Source organism: Bubalus bubalis, chromosome 20 (genome assembly GCF_019923935.1).
Source record: "Bubalus bubalis isolate 160015118507 breed Murrah chromosome 20, NDDB_SH_1, whole genome shotgun sequence".
NCBI lineage: Eukaryota > Metazoa > Chordata > Mammalia > Artiodactyla > Bovidae > Bubalus > Bubalus bubalis.
This window is the reverse complement of record NC_059176.1, coordinates 22,820,749-22,840,100: the sequence shown is the minus strand read 5'-3', so window position 1 is coordinate 22,840,100 and position 19,352 is coordinate 22,820,749. Positions and strand designations below refer to the sequence as shown.

Genomic DNA, 19,352 nt, shown 5'->3' with positions numbered 1-19,352 from the left:
TGACTACTGGAAAAACCATAGCTTTGAATATACCAACCTGTGTCAGCAAAGTGATATCTCTGCTTTTTAATATGCTGTCTAGGTTTGTAATAGTTTTTCTTCCAAGGAGCAAGCATCCTTTAATTACATGGCCACAGTCACTGTCCACAGTGATTTTGGAGCCCAAGAAAATGAAATCTGACACTGTTTCCACTTTCCCCCATCTATTTGCCATGAAGTAATGGAACCAGATATCATGGTCTTAGTGTTTTGAATGTTGAGTTTTAAGCCAGCTTTTTCCACTCTCCTCTTTCACTTTCATCAAGAGGCTCTTTAGTTCCTCTTTGCTTTCTTCCATCAGAGTGGTATCTGCATATCTGAGGTTGTTGATATTTCTCCTGGTAATCTTGATTCCAGCTTGTGCTTCATCCAGCCTGGCATTTCAAATACTCAGTATAATGTCCAACCCATAGAAGGCATTCAACAAATGGCATTGCTATTGTGGTTAACCGCAGATGGTTTTGCTTTGTTTTTTATTGAAATCTAGTTGATTTACAATGTTCTGGTAAATTCTGCTGTGTAGCAAAATGATTCATAGATATATATACACACACACACACTCGCAAACACAATCTTTTTTATATTCAGTACATGGAATATAATTCTCTGTGCTATACAGTAGGACCTTGTGTTTATTGATGCTGTATATTTAATAGTTTGCATCTGCGAACCCCAAACTCCCACTCAGTCCCTCCCCTACACGCCCCCATCTTGGCAACCACAAGTCTGTTTTCTATGTCTGTGAGTCTGCTTCTCTTTCATAGATAAGTTTGTGTATGTCACATTACAGGTTCCACATATAAGTGATATGGTATTATGGTATTTGTCTTTCTCTTTCTGATTTACTTTACTTAGTGTGATAATCTCTAGTTCCATCCAAGCTGCTACAAATGGCATTATTTTGTTCTATCACTGAATAGTATTGCATTGTATTATACATATGTGTCACATCATTGTTTTTTATTCATCTGTTGATGGACATTTAGGTTTCCATGTTTTGGCTATGGTGAATAGTGCTGCTTTGGACATGTGTATTTTTGAATTATAGTTTTATCTGGGTATATGCCCAGGAGTAGGATTGCTGGATCATATGTCAACTCTATTTTTAGTTTTTAGAGGAATCTCCATATTGTTGTCCATAATGGTTGGACCAGTTTATCCTCCCACCAACAGTGTAGGAGGATTCCCTTTTCTCCACACCCTCTCCAGTATTTGTTATTTGTAGACTTTTTAATGGTGGTCCATCTGACTGATGTGTGGTGATACCTCTTTGTGGTTTTGATTTGCATTTCTCTGTTAATTAGCGATGTTGAGCATCTTTTCATATGCCTGTTGGTCATCTGTATGTCTTCTTTGGAGAAATGCCTATTTATTTCTGCCCATTTTTTGATTGAATTGTTTGGGATTTTTTTTGTTGTTGAGTTGTATGAGTTGTTTGTGTATTTTGAAAATGAATCCTTTGTCAGTTACATTGTTTGCAAATATTTTCTCCCATTCTATTGGTTGTATTTTCATTTTACGTATGGTTTCCTTTGCTGAAGCACAGATGTTTTTAAGTTTTATCAATTTAGGCAGCATGTTTGGCAGTTTCTTTATAATGTATATAACTTAATAGAGTACATAACTTTTAAAGTATATAAACACACACACTTATCATGGGACCCAGCAATTCCACTCCATGGTGTTTACCTAAGTAAGAGAAATGAAAGCATATTTCCACAAAATTATCTATAAACAAATGTTTATAGCAGCTTTATTAAAACTACCAAAAACTGGAAACAGTCCAACTGTCCATCAACTGGTGAATGAATATACAGATTATAGTACATCCATGCAGTGGAGTACTGCTCAGTGATACAAAGGAATGAACTACTAATCCATGTAATAATATGAATGAATCTTTAAAAGCATTAAGTAAAAGAAGCCAAATTCAAAAGTCTGTCGACTATATAATATTTATATGATGTTCTAGAAATGGGAAGACTATAGCAGTAAAAATAAAAATCACATCACTGGTTGCCAGGAACTACATGTAAAGAAAGGACATTGATTGCATTATTGCACAAGGGAACATTTTGGGATAATGAAAATATTCTGTGTCTTGATTGTTATTGTTATTACATAACTATATAAACTTGTGACAATGTATACAACTGTACACCAAAAAAATGGGTGAATTTTTACTTTGCCTCAATTATAACTCAACAAGCCTACCTAAAAAATTCATGTATGTATAATTTATATATGTTATGAATGTTTTACTTCAATAAAATTTTTACCTGAAAATGTAAGTTTAAAAAAATGTTATACTTTTGTACAGTGTTTGTCTAAATCTATGACCATATAGTTGTCCCTTGTTATCCAGAGGAGATTGGTTCTAGGAGCCCCACAGATACCAAAATCTGCAGTGTTCAAGTTCCTTAATTGGCCCTCCAGTATCTGCATATATGGAACCTGTGGATAGGGAGAGCCAGCAATACTTAGAAATTTTGACTCACTGTAGGCTTTGCTCAAAAATATATTTTAAAGTGTATGTTCACAATGTGTGAAGATAATTATTAGCAATTGTCTGTGAATGTAGAGAGTATCATTTATATATAGCTTGTCATTGTGTTGTTCACTCGCTAAGTTGTGTCTGACTCTTTGTGACCCATGGACTGTATCATGCCAGGCTTCACTGTCTTCCACTATCTCCCAGAGTTATATAAAGTTTAGAAATGTATTTACAATCACATAGTAAGTACATAACTATATTGTAAAAGTATAAAATACTCTTGAAAATGATGAACCCAAATTCATGGAAATGTTTCACTTTGGGGTTGGAGGGAAGGAAGGAAATGTGATTAGTGAGTGCAACACATGGGTTAGCATAAAAGATTTCTTTTTTAATAGAAAGTGAAATAGCAAAACTTCTTTTAAACCTAAAACAAAGTTTTTAATAGTGTGTAAAGATACCATCAATATTGTAAACAGATTTATTTGGTTGTAAATATATATATATGTTTGTATATATATTTCTAGAAGGATATACAACAAACAGGTAACTTGAAATCTCAGAATATTTGTAGTTTGAAGATTGGGGGTGGGAGATTGACAAGTAATTACCAGAAATATGGGAAATATGATGGCAGAGAAACAGGAAAAATATGTTGTTTGCTAATTTTTATTGTTTTTGAGATTAAATACATTTTTGACTTGCAATGTGATGGAAAGAATCAACACGACTGAGTGACTAACACTCACTTTTCTTTCAATAATGAAACTAGGAAATGCAATAGGTATAAAAACAGCACATGTAAATTAATTAAATTTTCTTACATTGCTTATACTCTTTGTGACCCCATGGACTGTAGCCCACCAGGCTCCTCTGTCCATGGAATTCTCCAGACAAGAATACTGGAGTGGATAGCCATTCCCTTCTCCAGGGGATCTTCCCAACCCAGGGATCGAACCCAGGTCTCCTGCTTGCAGGCAAATTCTTTACCTTCTGAGCCACCAGGGACATTACATTGCATATACCATAAATCCAACTCAAAACTAGCCTGTGCAAAAAAAGAAGAAACTCATGTGTCCAATAAATGAATCTGGATCTGTCTGCTGTACAGGGAACCAGGATACAAATGATGTCTTCAAGGTTCAATTTTCTTCTGGGGCTATCAGGATGGACTACTCTGTTTGAACAATCTAGACCATATAGGGACGCCTCCAGTGGCCCAGTGGCTGGGACTCCACATGCCCAGTGCAGGGGACCTGGGTTCAATCCCTGGTCAGGAACTGGATCCCACATGCTGCAACTAGCTTTTGTGTGCCACAGCTAAAACATCCTGTGTACCAAAGCTTAAAAAAAAAAAGATCCCACATGTCTCAATGAAGGTCAAAGATCTTGCGTGCTGCAACTAAGACCGGCACAACTAAATAAATAAATAAATATTTTTTAAAAAAATTCTAGATCACATATAATTGAGTACCTGAGGTAGTGGGGAAGGAAGTTCATCCTAGCTGCCAAACAGGATCACTGTGCCATAAGGTAATGGTATTTACTCACCCCTAAAAAAAGTTGACCAGATAAATGTGTATCTGATAAAGTAGCGGAAGGAGCTTGTAAGGCCAGAAGGTTTATAATAGCTTTGAACATAGTCTCCACTGCCTAGATATAAGATCAGACATTTGGAAGTAATAAATCAAATGGGTTGCTTTGAAGCAACACCAAATCTTCATGGTGAACTGAGTGTAGGAAGAGGAATAAAATGTTCATTTTTACCCGAAGCAAGGGAATTTAAGTACAATTTTCACATCCCATTTTCAATGCAAAAATTTCTTAGGCATAATCTTTGTTATGTCTTTTTCCTGCTACAACATTGCTGGTTTTGTTTTTTGTTTTGTGTTTGGGTTTGTTTTTTGGTTTTCTGCAGAAGTACCGGGTACAAAAGCTTAAAAATAATCATCTCAGGTTCTTAACACTGTCCCATTGTTATTTATCACATTCTCAATTACCTGTCAAATAGTTGATATTTCTTAAATTACTTGCAACAGGATGTCTGATGTTTTGTAAGTTGAATGTGAAATATTTTGGGGGCGATTCTTTTTGGTTTCGTATTAATCACAGTGGGTATTCGGTCAAGCAAGTTACCCTTTCAATTACATTTTATAGTATACTGAAAATTAGCAAAGCTGTTATTATTGGCATCAAGAACCAGCTTTAAATGCTTTTTTAAAAATAATTTTTGAGACTATTTCATCCATAATTCTAGAATGTGACATGTTAAAGCAAGTACTTGAACATCTTAAATTTAATTAAAAGTAACTCTTAGGATTTGCTAGTGCAGATAGCTAATTAATTTGGTGCTTAACTTTTATATAAAAATTTAAACTGCTATTTTTTATAATTCTGCATTATTAAAATAGAAAAGTGGCACTGTTTAATGTTTATTTATATTGCACTCATTAATTTTCCTATGATCAGATTTCACAGTTTATCTCATGACTTCATTCTTATGCAAGAAAATAATTTCAGTGAAATCATATGAGTTCAGCAAAATTAATGAATTTCATTCAACCTCCAACTTTTGATTACTTTTTAATTATTACCATTAGTGCACTTTGTGACATGTATGATTACAATTTGCTTCATGTTATCTATCAAACACATTTAAAGTAAAAGACAGCCTTTTTCATGCAAATTAAGCTTTAAATAAGCAAAATTAAAGTCTGACTTACCAGTACCATACTTTAAAAGGCAGGTTGATAACTTTTTTTGACTATGCTGGAAATTTTGGGAATGATATTTGGAAGGTACAATTCTTTTAAAATTACTATTGAACTCTATTGAAAAACTGAGTAAGACTTTAAAATTTGACTATTATAAGCCTAGATGAACAATAGCAACCCTTGAGTAAAATATCTCCAACATTCAAAATTACTGCCATTCTCCCTTTAGATACCTTTTTTTCCCTGCAGAAAAGGAATTGAAGAGGTTAAATCATATCTGTAAAAATCAGGTTGTAGTCTTGTGCAGTTTTTTTCATGTTAAATATCAAAGATGGCTTAACATATTTAGAATTTTCGGAGTTTCTATTAATAAAGTTAAAAGAAAATCTAGCGATCAGGCAGTGGAGCCACATAAAATTTATATGTGAAACACCCATTGTGCTTATCTCTACTCTAGATAATGCTCTGAACCCATGTTCCACATTCTGAATTCTGTGTGTAAAGTTAAACATTGCAGAAAGGCATATATCTGATGATACAGATGAATAAGATTGAAGTTTAGTAATGAGTGAAGTTGGTAAATTAAATATGTTCATGTCTTTAATATTTCTGTTATTAATATAATCGAATTATTTTGTGGGAAATTATGAACCACTACTAAAAATACTGATGGGTTTTTAAACTCCCAGAAATTAAAGACTTCTATTCATACTATAGTAGTGTATTTAAAGGTACCAAACTGCTATTAAATTTCTTAAAATGTTAATTACTTGCAGGCAAAGTTGTTAGCTATGCAACAAGCCAGAGAAACCTCAGTTCAGCAGTACAAAAAACTGGAAGAAGAAATCCAGACACTTCGAGTTTACTACAGGTAAAATTCTTTTTATCCTGGGCATAAATAAATGTTAGTTTGGAAAATGTTTCTACCCAATTTTATAGTGGTGAATGAGGAAATACCTCAATGAAATTAAACATTATACACTTAAGACATTTTTGTAATTTTAAAATGATTCAGGCATAAAATATTTATTATTCTACCTTGTTTCCTTCTGGTATTTGGTAAAGTTTAAGTTGAGGCTCCCATTATAAAATGGGAATTATAAAGTTTACGTAACTCTTAACCAGTTGTCTAAATGGAGCCTGCTTAGCTCTTGAATTATTTGCTCATCTAAATGGCACCTCTGAAATGAAGGCATATATTTTTAAAATAGTACATGAATACCAGTAATAACAGCCTTTCAACTATCACAGTATAAGAAGTTTCTAAAGGAACTCCACTAAAGGATTTTTAAGACTAATTTATGCTCCAAGATTAGTTGTCAAATTAATTCAGTAGGTCACACTGGCATTTTTTAATGAATAGAGATAGAATAGAAAATGTCAAGAGTGCAGTAAGGGTAAATATTGTTTTGTGACATTTTTGTTTCAGTTTTGTGTTGTGTGTGAGAGAGACGATTGTGTCTGGCTGCTAAGTCACTTCAGTCGTGTCCGACTCTGTGCAACCCCATAGACGGCAGCCCACCAGGCTCCCCCGTCCCTGGGATTCTCCAGGCGAGAACACTGGAGTGGGTTGCCATTTCCTTCTCCAATGCACGAAAGTGAAAAGTGAAAGTGAAGTCGTTCAGTCGTGTCCGACTCTTAGCGACCCCGTGGATTGCAGCCCACCAGGCTCCTCTGCCCATGGTATTTTCCAGGCAAGAGTACTGAAGTGGGGTGCCATTGCCTTCTCCGGATTGTGTCTTGAGCTACATGTAAAATATATATTTTCACGGTGGATCATAGTTTTTTTTTATGAAAGGTTTGAAAATGATGTACAAGGCACTGCATATTTTTAAATACCTATGAAGATTAAAAAAACCTCAAGTATGAAATGGAAGAATTCACTAACTAGAACTGTAGGTTATTGAAAGATTTTTTTTTTAATTTTGATCCCCTTCTCAAAATAATGTTCAGTGCATAAAATTCAATTAAATCAAAATCACTTTTATTGAAATAAAATTATGAAGGTATTACATCATGATATATTAATGCACTAATACATTAAATAACTAGCAGCAAGTCTGTTAAAAACTGTAATTTCTAAGTAGTGATAACTATAAATAATATTTTGAAGATGACTGCAAACACTGAAATGTGACCTGAAAATACCAATGATTTCTATGGACACAAAGTCTTAAGAACCACTAATAATACTACTGAAGATTGTTGCCTGTGTTCATAATCGTAAGAAATACTGTATTTACATGAGGAGTAAAAAATAAAGATAAAAATTTTTTCCCATCCTCATGTTAAGAACCCATGCTTTGAAACAGTGTTATTTGATGTAAATGCTAAGTGGTTATTGTTATGGGTTGAATTATGTCCCTCACAAAAATATATTGAAGTCTTAACCCCTAGTGCCTCAGAATGTCCTCTTATTTGGTCTAAATAAGGTGTTTAACGGAGAAGGCAATGGCACCCCACTCCAGTACTTTTGCTTGGAAAATCCCATGGACAGAGGAGCCTGGTAGGCTGCAGTCCATGGGGTTGCTAAGAGTCGGACACGACTGAATGACTTCACTTTCACTTTTCACTTTCATGCATTGGAGAAGGAAATGGCAACCCACTCCAGTGTTCTTGCCTTGAGAATCCCAGGGATGGGGGAGCCTGTTGGGCTGCCATCTATGGGGTCGCACAGAGTCGGACACAACTGAGCGACTTAGCAGCAGCAGCAGCAAGGTGTTTAACAGAGTTAATCAAGTTAAAATGAGATCATTAGCATGGGCTCTAACCCAATATGACTGAAGTTTTTATAAAAAGTAGAAAGTTAGCCACAGAGACACAGGCATAGAGGGAAGACTATGTGAAGACCCAGGGCAAACACAGCCTTGTGCCTGGGGAGATGTGAGATATCTACAAGCACATGAATACCAAGGATTGGAGCAAACGCCCAAAGCCAGAAGGGTTCTCCCTTACAGCCTTCATGGAAAACACAATCCAGCTGAAACCGTGATTTTGGACTTGTAGCCTCCAGAACTGTGAGACAATAAATTTCTGTTGTTTTAAGCCCCCTAGTTTGGGTACTTTGTTACAGCAGCTCAGGAAACTAAGACAGTTCCCGAATTCCAAGTATATTTGGTTGATGACTGACCATGGGGAATCATTTACTTGCAATTAGAATCAGTAAGTATGTGGGCAAGCAGAACCCTGGTAGTAGTTGAAGATGTCAAATCCTTATTTTTTTTTTTAAGAGCATGAATATAACAGTCTTTCCTCCCAGGTGGTGCTAGTGGTAAAGAACCTGCCTGCCAATGCAAGAGACATAAGAGATGCCGGTTCGATCCCTGGTTGGGCAGATCCCCTGGAGGAGGAAATGGCAAACCACTCCAGTATTCTTGCCTGTAGAGTCCCCATGGACAGAAGAGCCTGGTGGGCTACAGTCCATAGGGTTGCAAAGAGTTCGGCACAACTGAAGCGACTTAGTACACAATTGTATATTTTAAACTAGTGGATTCTCAGCTGTAATTATGCAATAGAATCACTTGAGGAGCCTCTAAAAATCCTGATCCCCATCCCATCCCTGACTGATTACTTAAGAGTCTGTTGGAGTAAGACTCTGCTTTGGTGTGTTTAAATCTACTTAGAAATTCCCATGTGCAGCCAAGTTTGAAGGCTGCCAGTTTAGAGGCACACTTCAGTTAGCTGCATTAAGTTAGGGTTGCTTCTTGGGAGAATAACAGAAGCCTTTATTAAGACTTATGAACACTGTGTGGTTTGTGCTTAGACCTTGGCTGTTGTGGTGTGGTATGTAGTCTTTTCACCCCATTGATAGGGGTGGTTCGCGCTTAGACCTTGGCTGTTGTGGTGTGGTGTGTAGTCTTTTCACCCCATTGATAGGGGTGGTTTGCGCTTAGACCTTGGCTGTTGTGCTGTGGTGTGCAGTCTTTTCACCCCATTGATAGGGAGAGTTTTTATGGCACCCTTTCCTGCCATGAGGCAGGTCAGCAGGTGTTCTGTCGTTAAAGCGACAGTGTCCAAGAATGCTGAGGGTGATGTGCTAATCTTGCATAAATTGACCTTACTTACTGAAAAACAAACCTTGATAGTCCTTCTCTTTGCTGAATTGCAGAGGATTATTGAAAGATTTTTGAAAATTATGTGGATTAAACATTTATCTTTCAAAGACTTTTTAAACTCTACATGAATCTAACAGAGCTACATAACCTCTTTTAAATAGTTAACAATTATTGGCTCAAAGATAAGCTTCACAAAGACCCCTCTCACTGCTACTTTTTTTTTTAATTGCTGATAATGTAGTAAAGCTACAGAGATTTGCAGTTAGACAGCCCTGCCTTGTGTAACCTTATATAAATGAACCTCTCCAAGACCATTTTCATTTTACAAAATGAGAATTATAGTACCTACCACATAGAGATTTTGTGTTGTTTTATTTTTTATGGCCAGGCCACACAGCTTGCAGGATCTTAGTTCCCTGACCAGGGATCAAACCCATGCACTCATCAGTGAGAGCACAGAGTTCTAACCACTGGACCACCAGGGAATTTTCTAGAATTGTTTTAAGTACTTGCAACCCTTCACACAGTGTTTGGCTGATTATTAGTGTTCAACCAATGTTAAATTCAGAAAACTAAGATCATGGCATCTGGTCCCTTCACTTCATGGGAAATAGATGGGGAAACAGTGGAAACAGTGTCAGACTTTATTTTTTGGGGCTCCAAAATCACTGCAGATGGTGATTGCAGCCATGAAATTAAAAGACGCTTACTCCTTGGAAGGAAAGTTATGACCAACCTAGATAGCATATTCAAAAGCAGAGACATTACTTTGCCAACAAAGGTCCGTCTAGTCAAGGCTATGGTTTTTCCAATAGTCATGTATGGATGTGAGAGTTGGAGTGTGAAGAAAGCTGAGCACCGAAGAATTGATGCTTTTGAACTGTGGTGTTGGAGAAAACTCTTGAGAGTCCCTTGGACTGCAAGGAGATCCAACCAATCCATTCTAAAGGAGATTGGTCCTGGGTGTTCTTTGGAAGGAATGATGTTAAAGCTAAAACTCCAGTACTTTGGCCACGTCATGCGAAGAGTTGACTCATTGGAAAAGACTCTGATGCTGGGAGGGATTGGGGGCGGGAGGAGAAGGGGACAACAGAGGATGAGATGACTGAATGGCATCACCAACTCAATGGACGTGAGTTTGGGTGAGTTCCAGGAGATGGTGATGGACAGGGAGGCCTGGCGTGCTGCAATTCATGGGGTCACAAAGAGTCGGACATGACTGAGTGCCTGAACTGAACTGAACTGAATGTTAAATTTCTTTTTACAACAAGAGGTCAGTGAGGTAAGAGTAGAATTAAAAACAATATCACTGAAGCCAAGGAAGGAGATTTTAATTTAAAAAATTTTAAAAAGTCAAATGTTTTTAAATGGTTAAGATATGAGCAAAAAGTATCCCCTTTGTTCGAAATGAGGTGGCCATTATTGACATCTATAAGAGTAGTTTTAATAGAGTATTAGGTATAGAAGCCAATTTTTTTGTAAGTTCAAGAGTGACTTGAGGGAGAGAAGAATAGCTGTTTGAACTATCAGTTTGAGTGATCCTTGAAGAAACCTGAACAAGAAAGATGTTATAGCTAAGAAGAAAGGAAAGTGGGTTAAGGATTATGTCTCTTGTTTTTGAAGAATGGCAGACATTTGAACATGTTTATGACTCATTGGAAAGAGCCAAGAGAGAATTGTTCTAGAACAGCATCCCCCCAAATTTAAAAAGAGATGGAATTAAGAATCTGTAGAAGGGTTTGCCTTGAGCAGGAAGATGGTCACCTTATAGACAGGAGTGCTTATAGACAGGAGTAAAGGAGATAAAAATAGCTATGAATGTGCTTATAGACCTTATGTGCTTATAGACAGGCGTAAAGGAGATAAGAATGAGTGCTTATAGACCTTATGTGCTTATAGACAGGAGTAAAGGAGATAAGAATAGCTATGAATATAAATAAATTTAAGCTCACAGTTAAGTTTCCTTTTTAAGGTATAGAAAACATTCTGTGAGGATATTCAGGAATTTATTTTAAATAGGATAGGAGTAAGATCCCTGGGATGTAGAACTCTAGGAAGAGAGAGGCAATTTCCAAAAACAATAAAGTTTAAATTTCCTGGAATCCCAGATTCTAATTTAAGTGAAAGTAAACAATATTTCTTACACACCCAAATAGATGGTGGTTACAGATCCATACATGAAACATAACTAACTCATAGAGATAGTACTCTTTTTTTTTTCTTCAAAGTTTCCTCTGCTGTAGAAGACAGGGGAAAGAGTTTCATATTTATTGTGAAGAAAGCCAAGACTAACTCTGTAATTTTCACGTGTGTTTGCATGTGTATATGTATGTCATAACAGGTAATGTATTTTTTAAAAAAAGTTTAAGAAAAAATGCACTTTTAGTTATTCAAATCAGTTTTACACATAAATATATATACATATATATATATACACATACATGTGTATGGTCATGTCAAAGAAAGTTGCTTATCAATAACTAAGAAAAAATACACTAAGAAAAATATAGGAATAGGACAAGAAGCTAGAGCCAGGAGTAAGTCAGCTTGCATATTTACCATGAAACGGCAAAAGAATAAGCCTCAAGAATAATTCTGTCTTAAACTTTCCAACAGCCAAAGCAATAGAGGATATGTGATCAGTCATTAGTGTTAGGGGCATATTAAAATATGCTAATGACTTTTATTCTTCCTGATACTGACCTTGAAGTGAAGTGAAGTCACTCAGTTGTTTCCAACTCTTTGCGACCCCATGGACAGTAGCCTACCAGGCTCTGCCATCCATGGGATTTTCCAGGCAAGAATACTGGAGTGGGCTGTCATTTCCTTCTCCAGGGGATCTTCCCAACCCAGGGATCGAACCGGGTCTCCTGCATTGCAGACAGAGTCTTTACCGTCTAAGCCACCAGGGAAGCCCATAAGATATTGACCTTATTCTTTCAAATTTTTTTTCTAAAAAGTTGTTTTTTTAGCTGGGTTACACCAAGAGCTACTGTTTACTATAAGCGTTTCATTTCCCCGAGTGGGAATAGGAATATGGAAGTATGTATTAGGAGATTTTTCTATTCTGTTTGTTTCCTTTGAGTCCTAGAAGACTTTGAATACTGAGAAAAGGAAATGTTGGCCTTTGTGTCCTTCGGCACAGTTAGGGACGGGGCAGGTGAGGTGAATGGGTAGCGATAGTAAACTTACCAGTATAAGTGATGGCTCCTTCGCATTAAAGCAGAGAGGATAGCAGCAGAGGAATCAATGTGAAGGTTTCGAATAAATTTTATTATTACAAAAGTGCTATTAGTAAAGTGTTAGTGCCTTCCTTTCTGCCAAATACTGAATTCATCTAACAGCTTCATTAGTGTAAATCTTAACTGTTTCATCAGGGAAGAATCTTAAACTTGTAGGAGTTAGATTTGTATTTAGTAATGATTTTTTCCTGGTCTTTAAACCTGTAGTGCTGCATTCCTAAGCTCAGGAGGCATAATAATAACAAACTCTTTTCTAATCGAGAGAAACCCTAAGTTTCAATGTTTGCTGATTTTATAGTACTTCTGTATTTACTTCTGCTTTAAAAAAGTGTAAATTCAAGTGTGTAGATAGGAATTAGATCCTGTTGTTCAGTGCCAGTAGACTAGGATTTAATATACTCATAATAGCAGCAGATTATATTTTAAATTTTTGTTGTTTTGTTCAATTCCAAGTGAGAAGTTGTGATGCCTTTCAGAACATGGCAGATTTGACATTCTAGAACATCACAAATATTGAATACTCTGCTTCATATTTTAAGGTGGTATGTTTCCTCTGATTGTAATAGTATTTTTGTAAAAAATTAAATAGAATGCTTGAATGTTTGGCCTAGTGAATACTGGATTAAAAATAAATCCTACTTACTGGGTTCATGATATATTACATTTCTAAGTCATAAAAGCCACAAAGACAGAAACCATGTCAAATATACTCAAAAAGAGAGTGGGATGCTTTTTTTTTTTTCCTACATTCTTTTTATTAATTTTATTTAGTATGGGTCCCTTTTACTACTTATATATTTTTTGGTCTTTATATATCCTGTCCTTCGTAATCAGAAATATTACTGACTGTTGCTAGGCTCTGGCTGGGTTTGGGGTGTGTGTGTGTGTGTGTGTGTGTGTGTGTGTGTGTGATGGTGATGGTGATGGTTTCTCATTCAGTAGTCAGAACTATGCATCAATAAGAGTCAACGGCATGCAAACTCTAGCCATGAGGCAACATGCAAATCCCTCATCAAGAGGGGTTGAACACTCAATCCTGAACTCTTAGTTCTGTGTTCTAATTGGACTACCCAGTGACACAAACATTTTGTTATATCTGTATTTTTATTGGAATTAATTTTTGTGGAACTGTATTATGGAACCATACTGCCAAAACAGTTAATAAAAAATCAAAAGAGCATCTTTGCCATTAACCAAATTTTTTTCTGATATAGACAAGCTCCAGGCTTTCTAGGCTTCAAGTTCTTTAACTTGGACTTGGGGATTTCTCTAGTTCTAATATTCTGTGACATTTCTAACCATTTTGTATGAAGTAGATTAGATTTTTTTGTTTAGTGATATTTGGAATTAAGAACTAGCTTCTTATACCAGTGAGTTGCACCTGTTTGTGAATGATCTAAGCGACTTACTATGACAATTAGGGAGATGATTTTTTTTTAATGTTTTTGAAAACTATAAAGTACTGTGCCAAAGAAATGTATTAATAGTATCATTGATCAAAATACTTTAAATGTTTTTGCTTTATTGACATATAAGACAATTAAATAACTACAGAGGCTACCAAAATATTTTATGTCTTCTATGACTTTGAATTTAGAAGGACTTTTTTTTTTTTTTTTGCATTACTTTCACTGTTTTCTGTGTCTTATTTTAACATGAAAGTTCAACATGTATAGCTCTCAACTGCTCCTTTTTATTCTGTAAAATGGTTCAGCTTCCTCTTTGAAGAGCGTTTAACAAAATATTCTGCCATTTAATTATCATGGATAGCAAAAGATCCAGACTTAGAATGGGCCTGCTAATTATAGATCCTGGAGTCTGCCATCTATTAACATCATTTTCTTCAGCTTGAGAAAAAATTAATTTTGTATTTTAGTAAATAAAAAAGTAAAGTGTTTCCCTTGGTCTTGGCACTATTATTAGAGTTCTGCAGATGCTTGTTGCCTTCTGCATAGGTAATCTTTGATTTGTCCCTTTTTAAAATTTAATTAGTAACTAAATTTTGCTAAATTTTTCCTTGCAGTGTCTCCTTCCTTTGCAAAATTCCTACCTTAGACCAGTCTTGTATAATTTCATGCCCAGGTTTTTCTAGCTACATCACCCACTTGTCTCCATTTCTTACTCCTCTTAAGACTCCTGAAACATTATTCTCAACCTCTCAATCAGATATCAACAGTATTTAATAATACCACATTGTGTGTGTGTGTGTGTGTGTGCGTGCGCATGTGCGTGCACATGCACTCAGTCATGTCCAACTCTTTGCAACCCATGGACTGTAGCCCACCAGGCTCTTCTGTCCATAGAATTTTCCAGACAAGAATACTGGAGTGGGCTCCCATACCCTCCTCCAGAAGATCTTCCCAACCCAGGGATTGAACCCTTGTCTCTTACGCCTCTTACATTAGCGGGCAGATTCTGTACCACTGCACCACCTGGGAAATACCATATTACCTGTACAATAAATTCCAGACCCTTTAACCTAAAACACTTATGAACCTTTGATATTGCTGCCACCTCTATCTCTGGTTTCGGAGAAGGCAATGGCACCCCACTCCAGTACTCTTGCCTGGAAAATCCCATGGACAGAGGAGCCTGGTAGGCAGCAGTCCATGGGGTCGCACAGAGTCGGACAGGACTGAGCGGCTTCACTTTCACTTTTCACTTTCATGCATTGGAGAAGGAAATGGCAACCCACTCCAGTGTTCTTGCCTGGAGAATCCCAGGGACGGGGGAGCCTGGTGGACTGCTGTCTATGGGGTCGCACAGAGTCGGACACGACTGAAGTGACTTAGCAGTAGCAGTAGCTATCTCTGGTTTAGTGTTCCACCAATCATCCTTTTATCTTCTGGTTTCATTCATATTTGTGTCATTGGTGCTAGTACACTACCTCACACATAATAAGCACCCAACAAATATTTGTTATACTAAATTGACTATTATTTATACTCTCAAAATGAATTATTCACTGTTTCCTGGCCATACCCCAAATTTCCCACTTCACTGCTTTCTTTTTATTTCATCTTATTCCTGGAATTCTCCCAATCTCTGCCTATCAGATTCTTACTGAGCCTTCAAAACACAATTTAAGAACTATTCTGGTAATGTTTTCCTGATCTTCTCAACCGGAAGTGATCTCATACTACCTAACATTACCGTAATTATATGTAATGCTCTCTCATCATACATACCTCATGCTCACCGGTATAACACCTTTATGAATATTTCTCTTAATTTCCCTTCTAAGGCTTGTATTTTTTATATATTACAAGCCTTCAGTAAATATTTGCCAAGCAAATGAATAGACAGTCAAATTTAACACTAGATTGAAAGTCTCTTCAGATTAAAACTTTCTTCTGTAGAGTGATAGTGTGTGCAATGCACATAATAAGAACTCAGTGATGAGTAAATTGATTGGAAATAACATGGACCTAGTTCAGCTTTTCAGTTAGTGATTTGTAGGGCTGTAGGCAAAACAAGGTCTTTATATGATGAAGTATCTTATCTGCCAACAAAGTTTCTTTTCTTTTAGGCCAACAGTGTTCAAATTTGAAAACAATTATCAGTAGCATTTGTTTGGATTTTACCTTTCTTAAAATTTAGAATTAAAAAAGGAGGGGGGCTTAGGCAGACTGTAAATAAAGAAGACCCTGCATGCATTGAAGTAAGAGTGTAAACTTCTAAAGCCATTCTGGAGAGCATTATCCATTACCTAGAAATTTGTCACCTGTGTATATTCCTTGAATAAATTCTCACAGGTCCAATTAAAAAAATATGTAGGAAACAGTAGCATTATTCCATATTCATTTGCAACATTGTTTCCAAGGTGAAAAAAAAAAAGCTGGAAGATCTGCCCATGTGGGATCCTTAGCATGGCAAGTGTGTTAGGGTTCTCCAGAGAAACAGAACCAATAGACTGTTTATATACAGGGAGGGAGATTTATTTTAAAGAATTGTGTGCTGTACTCAGTCACTTCAGTTATGTCCAACTCTTTACAACTCTATGGACTGTAGCCTACCAGGTTCCTCTGTCCATGGGATTCTCCAGGCAAGACTACTGGAGTGGGTTGCCATGCCCTCCTCTGGGGGATTTTCCCAACCCAAGGATTAAACCCCCATCTCTTACGTCTCCTGCATTGGCAGGCGAAAATTCTTTACCACTAATGCCAACTGGTAGCTCATGCAATTGTGGGTACTGGTAAGTCTAAAATCTGCAGGGCAAGTCAGCTGGCTAGAGAACCAGGAATGAATTGTGTGGTTTTAAGTCCCAAGATGCAGAATTCCTTCTTCCTCAGGAGATCTCAGTCTTTCTCTTAAAGCCTTCAACTGATTAGCTGAGACCCATCCATATTATGGAGACTAATCTGCTTTCCTCAAAGCCTACTGATCTAAATATTAATCATATATAAAATATACCTTTGCAGCAATATCTAGACTGCTCGATGAACAAACAGCTGAGCACCATGGTCTAGCTGCATTAACACATAAAATTAACCATTATACCTGTGCTTTTTAGCAATTAGCTGAGGCTAAGTAGAGGCTACCTTCCCTAAAAGGGGCCGGCATTTACCATTTTACCACATTTTCCATCCTGATTTTGTTGTTTTCTGTTGCTCAGTCATGTCCGACTCTTTGTGACCCAATGGACTGCAGCATGCCAGGCTTCCTTGTCCTTCACTATCTCCCAGAGTTTGCTCAAACTCATGTCCATTGAGTCGGTGATGCCAGCCAACCATCTCATCCTGTCTTGCCCCCTTCTCTTCCTGCCCTCAGTCTTTCACAACATCAGGTTTTTGTGTTTTTTTAATGAGTTGTCCCTTCCCATCAGGTGACCAAAGTCTTGAGCTTCAGCTTTGGCATTGTCTTTCCAGTGAATATTCAGGGTTGATTTCCTTTAGGATTGACTGGTTTGATCTCCTTGCTGCCCAAGGGACACTGAAGAGTCAACAGTATCCTGCTTACTTCATCCATTTAACAACAGCTGCCTAAATCATATAGTGACTCCAGATATTTGTCCTTTCTTATTTAATTATAAAAGGAGTGTTTGTACACATATGCACTGGCCCCTGCTACCTTTCTAACTTTGTTTCTTAACAGGTGTCTACTCTTGCTTTGGTCCAGCCACACCAGGTTTCTTATTATCTCCAACATTCTAAGAATGCTCCCATCACAAAACCTCAACTTTCTTTTTTCTCTGCCTAATCTACAAGCCCACCACCACCACTATAGTGTCACGAGTCAACTTTTCACTTTGCTCAACTTTCTGCTTAAATGTTCCTGGCCACATTATCTAAAATAGTCTACCTCCTCACTGCATCACATTGTTTGTTACTCTCCTATATTTTTCTTAATAATGGACAAGCCTGCATAATACTATAATGTATTTGTGCATTGTCCTCTAGAAATTAAGTTCTGCCAGGACAAGGATTTTGTTTATTTACCACTGCATCTTGTACCTGAATCAGTGCTTGGAGCATCTGTAAGGGTCAATAAAAATTTTTCTGACACCCCAGAAACTCAACAGCATGTTTTCTGGAAAGTGGGAGTATGTTTAACAGTTAAGTTTATTATATGTATGTGATGAATGAGAGGAAAGGAAATTTTAACTTGCATTCATAACCTAATTAAGTGTTTGAATTTTTTATATATATATGTGTTACTTTTATATAAAAATGAGTTTGCAAATTTTGATAAAGTTTTGCAACTTTATTCATAGTAACCTGCACAAATTAAATTTGATGCCTAGAAGTAAATACAGAGAAGGCGATGGCACCTCACTCCAGTACTCTTGCCTGGAAAATCCCATGGACAGAGGAGCCTGGTGGGCTGCAGTCCATGGGGTCGCGAAGAGTCAGACACGACTGAGCAACTTCACTTTGATTTTTCACTTTCATGCATTGGAGAAGGAAATGGCAACCCACTCCAGTGTTCTTGCCTGGAGAATCCCAGGGACAGGGGAGCCTGGTGGGCTGCCGTCTATGGGGTCGCACAGAGTCGGACACAACTGAAGCGACTTAGCAGCAGCAGAAGTAAATAAGCTTCTATGAAAAATAGGTCTATAATATATACATATGTGTGTGTATAATTTATTTATTATATCAGTGAAGTTCATCTCTTTAATTTAGTTTATTAGTGTTGTGCTTTAGGAAACAATGAGATACATAAAGGAATGACACCTCAAAGTGGATTCACTTACCTTATAAAATAGATACGTATATACACGATAACCTCACTTATGTTTTAAGTTTGCCAAATATTTTAAACTATTTTTCAAGTACTTTACACTGCAGAAATTCAATCACTTTTATAAAAAAAAAAAGAAAGAAAAAATTATTAGCAATTTTAAAAGAAGTATTAGCCTGTTATAACATTCTTCTGCCATTGGTAGAGGTGAGGGCCCAGGACAGTTAGTGAGGGAAAGGATACCTTTTCAAAGAATTGAGTCCTGTGAACATTGGGTTCTGGCCAGAAATGACAATGAAAGGAGAGGATTCCTTCATATTTCCAGAGACTTTGCTCAGTGCAATTAGATTAATTTAGCATGCTGCTGCTAAGTAGCTTCAGTTGTGTCCGACTCTGTGCGATCCCCACCTCCACCAGGCTCCCCCGTCCCTGGGATTCTCCAGGCAAGAACACTGGAGTGGGTTGCCATTGCCTTCTCCATAATTTAGCATAGTTGTATTATAAACATTTTCTCTCACTACATGTGACATATATATTATTGAATGTATTAAAGTTTTACTGAATCTAGTTTGAAATATTGAAAATAAGTGGAAATAATAGCTAATAACAAAGGCCTTTGTTCAGAAAC

At 36.8% G+C, this 19,352-nt stretch overlaps 1 protein-coding gene across 7 annotated transcripts in view; it reads left to right on the top strand.

Annotated features, from left to right (window-relative positions):
* The window catches only part of MIPOL1 (mirror-image polydactyly 1), a 332,144-nt gene that overhangs the window by 204,716 nt on the left and 108,076 nt on the right, over positions 1 to 19,352 (top strand). For all 7 annotated transcript variants that reach the window (XM_044932758.2, XM_044932757.2, XM_044932756.2 and 4 more), the window contains one exon: positions 6,024 to 6,118. In XM_044932758.2, coding sequence (XP_044788693.1) covers positions 6,024 to 6,118 — 95 coding nt within the window. The remainder of the gene's footprint in view (positions 1 to 6,023; positions 6,119 to 19,352) is intronic.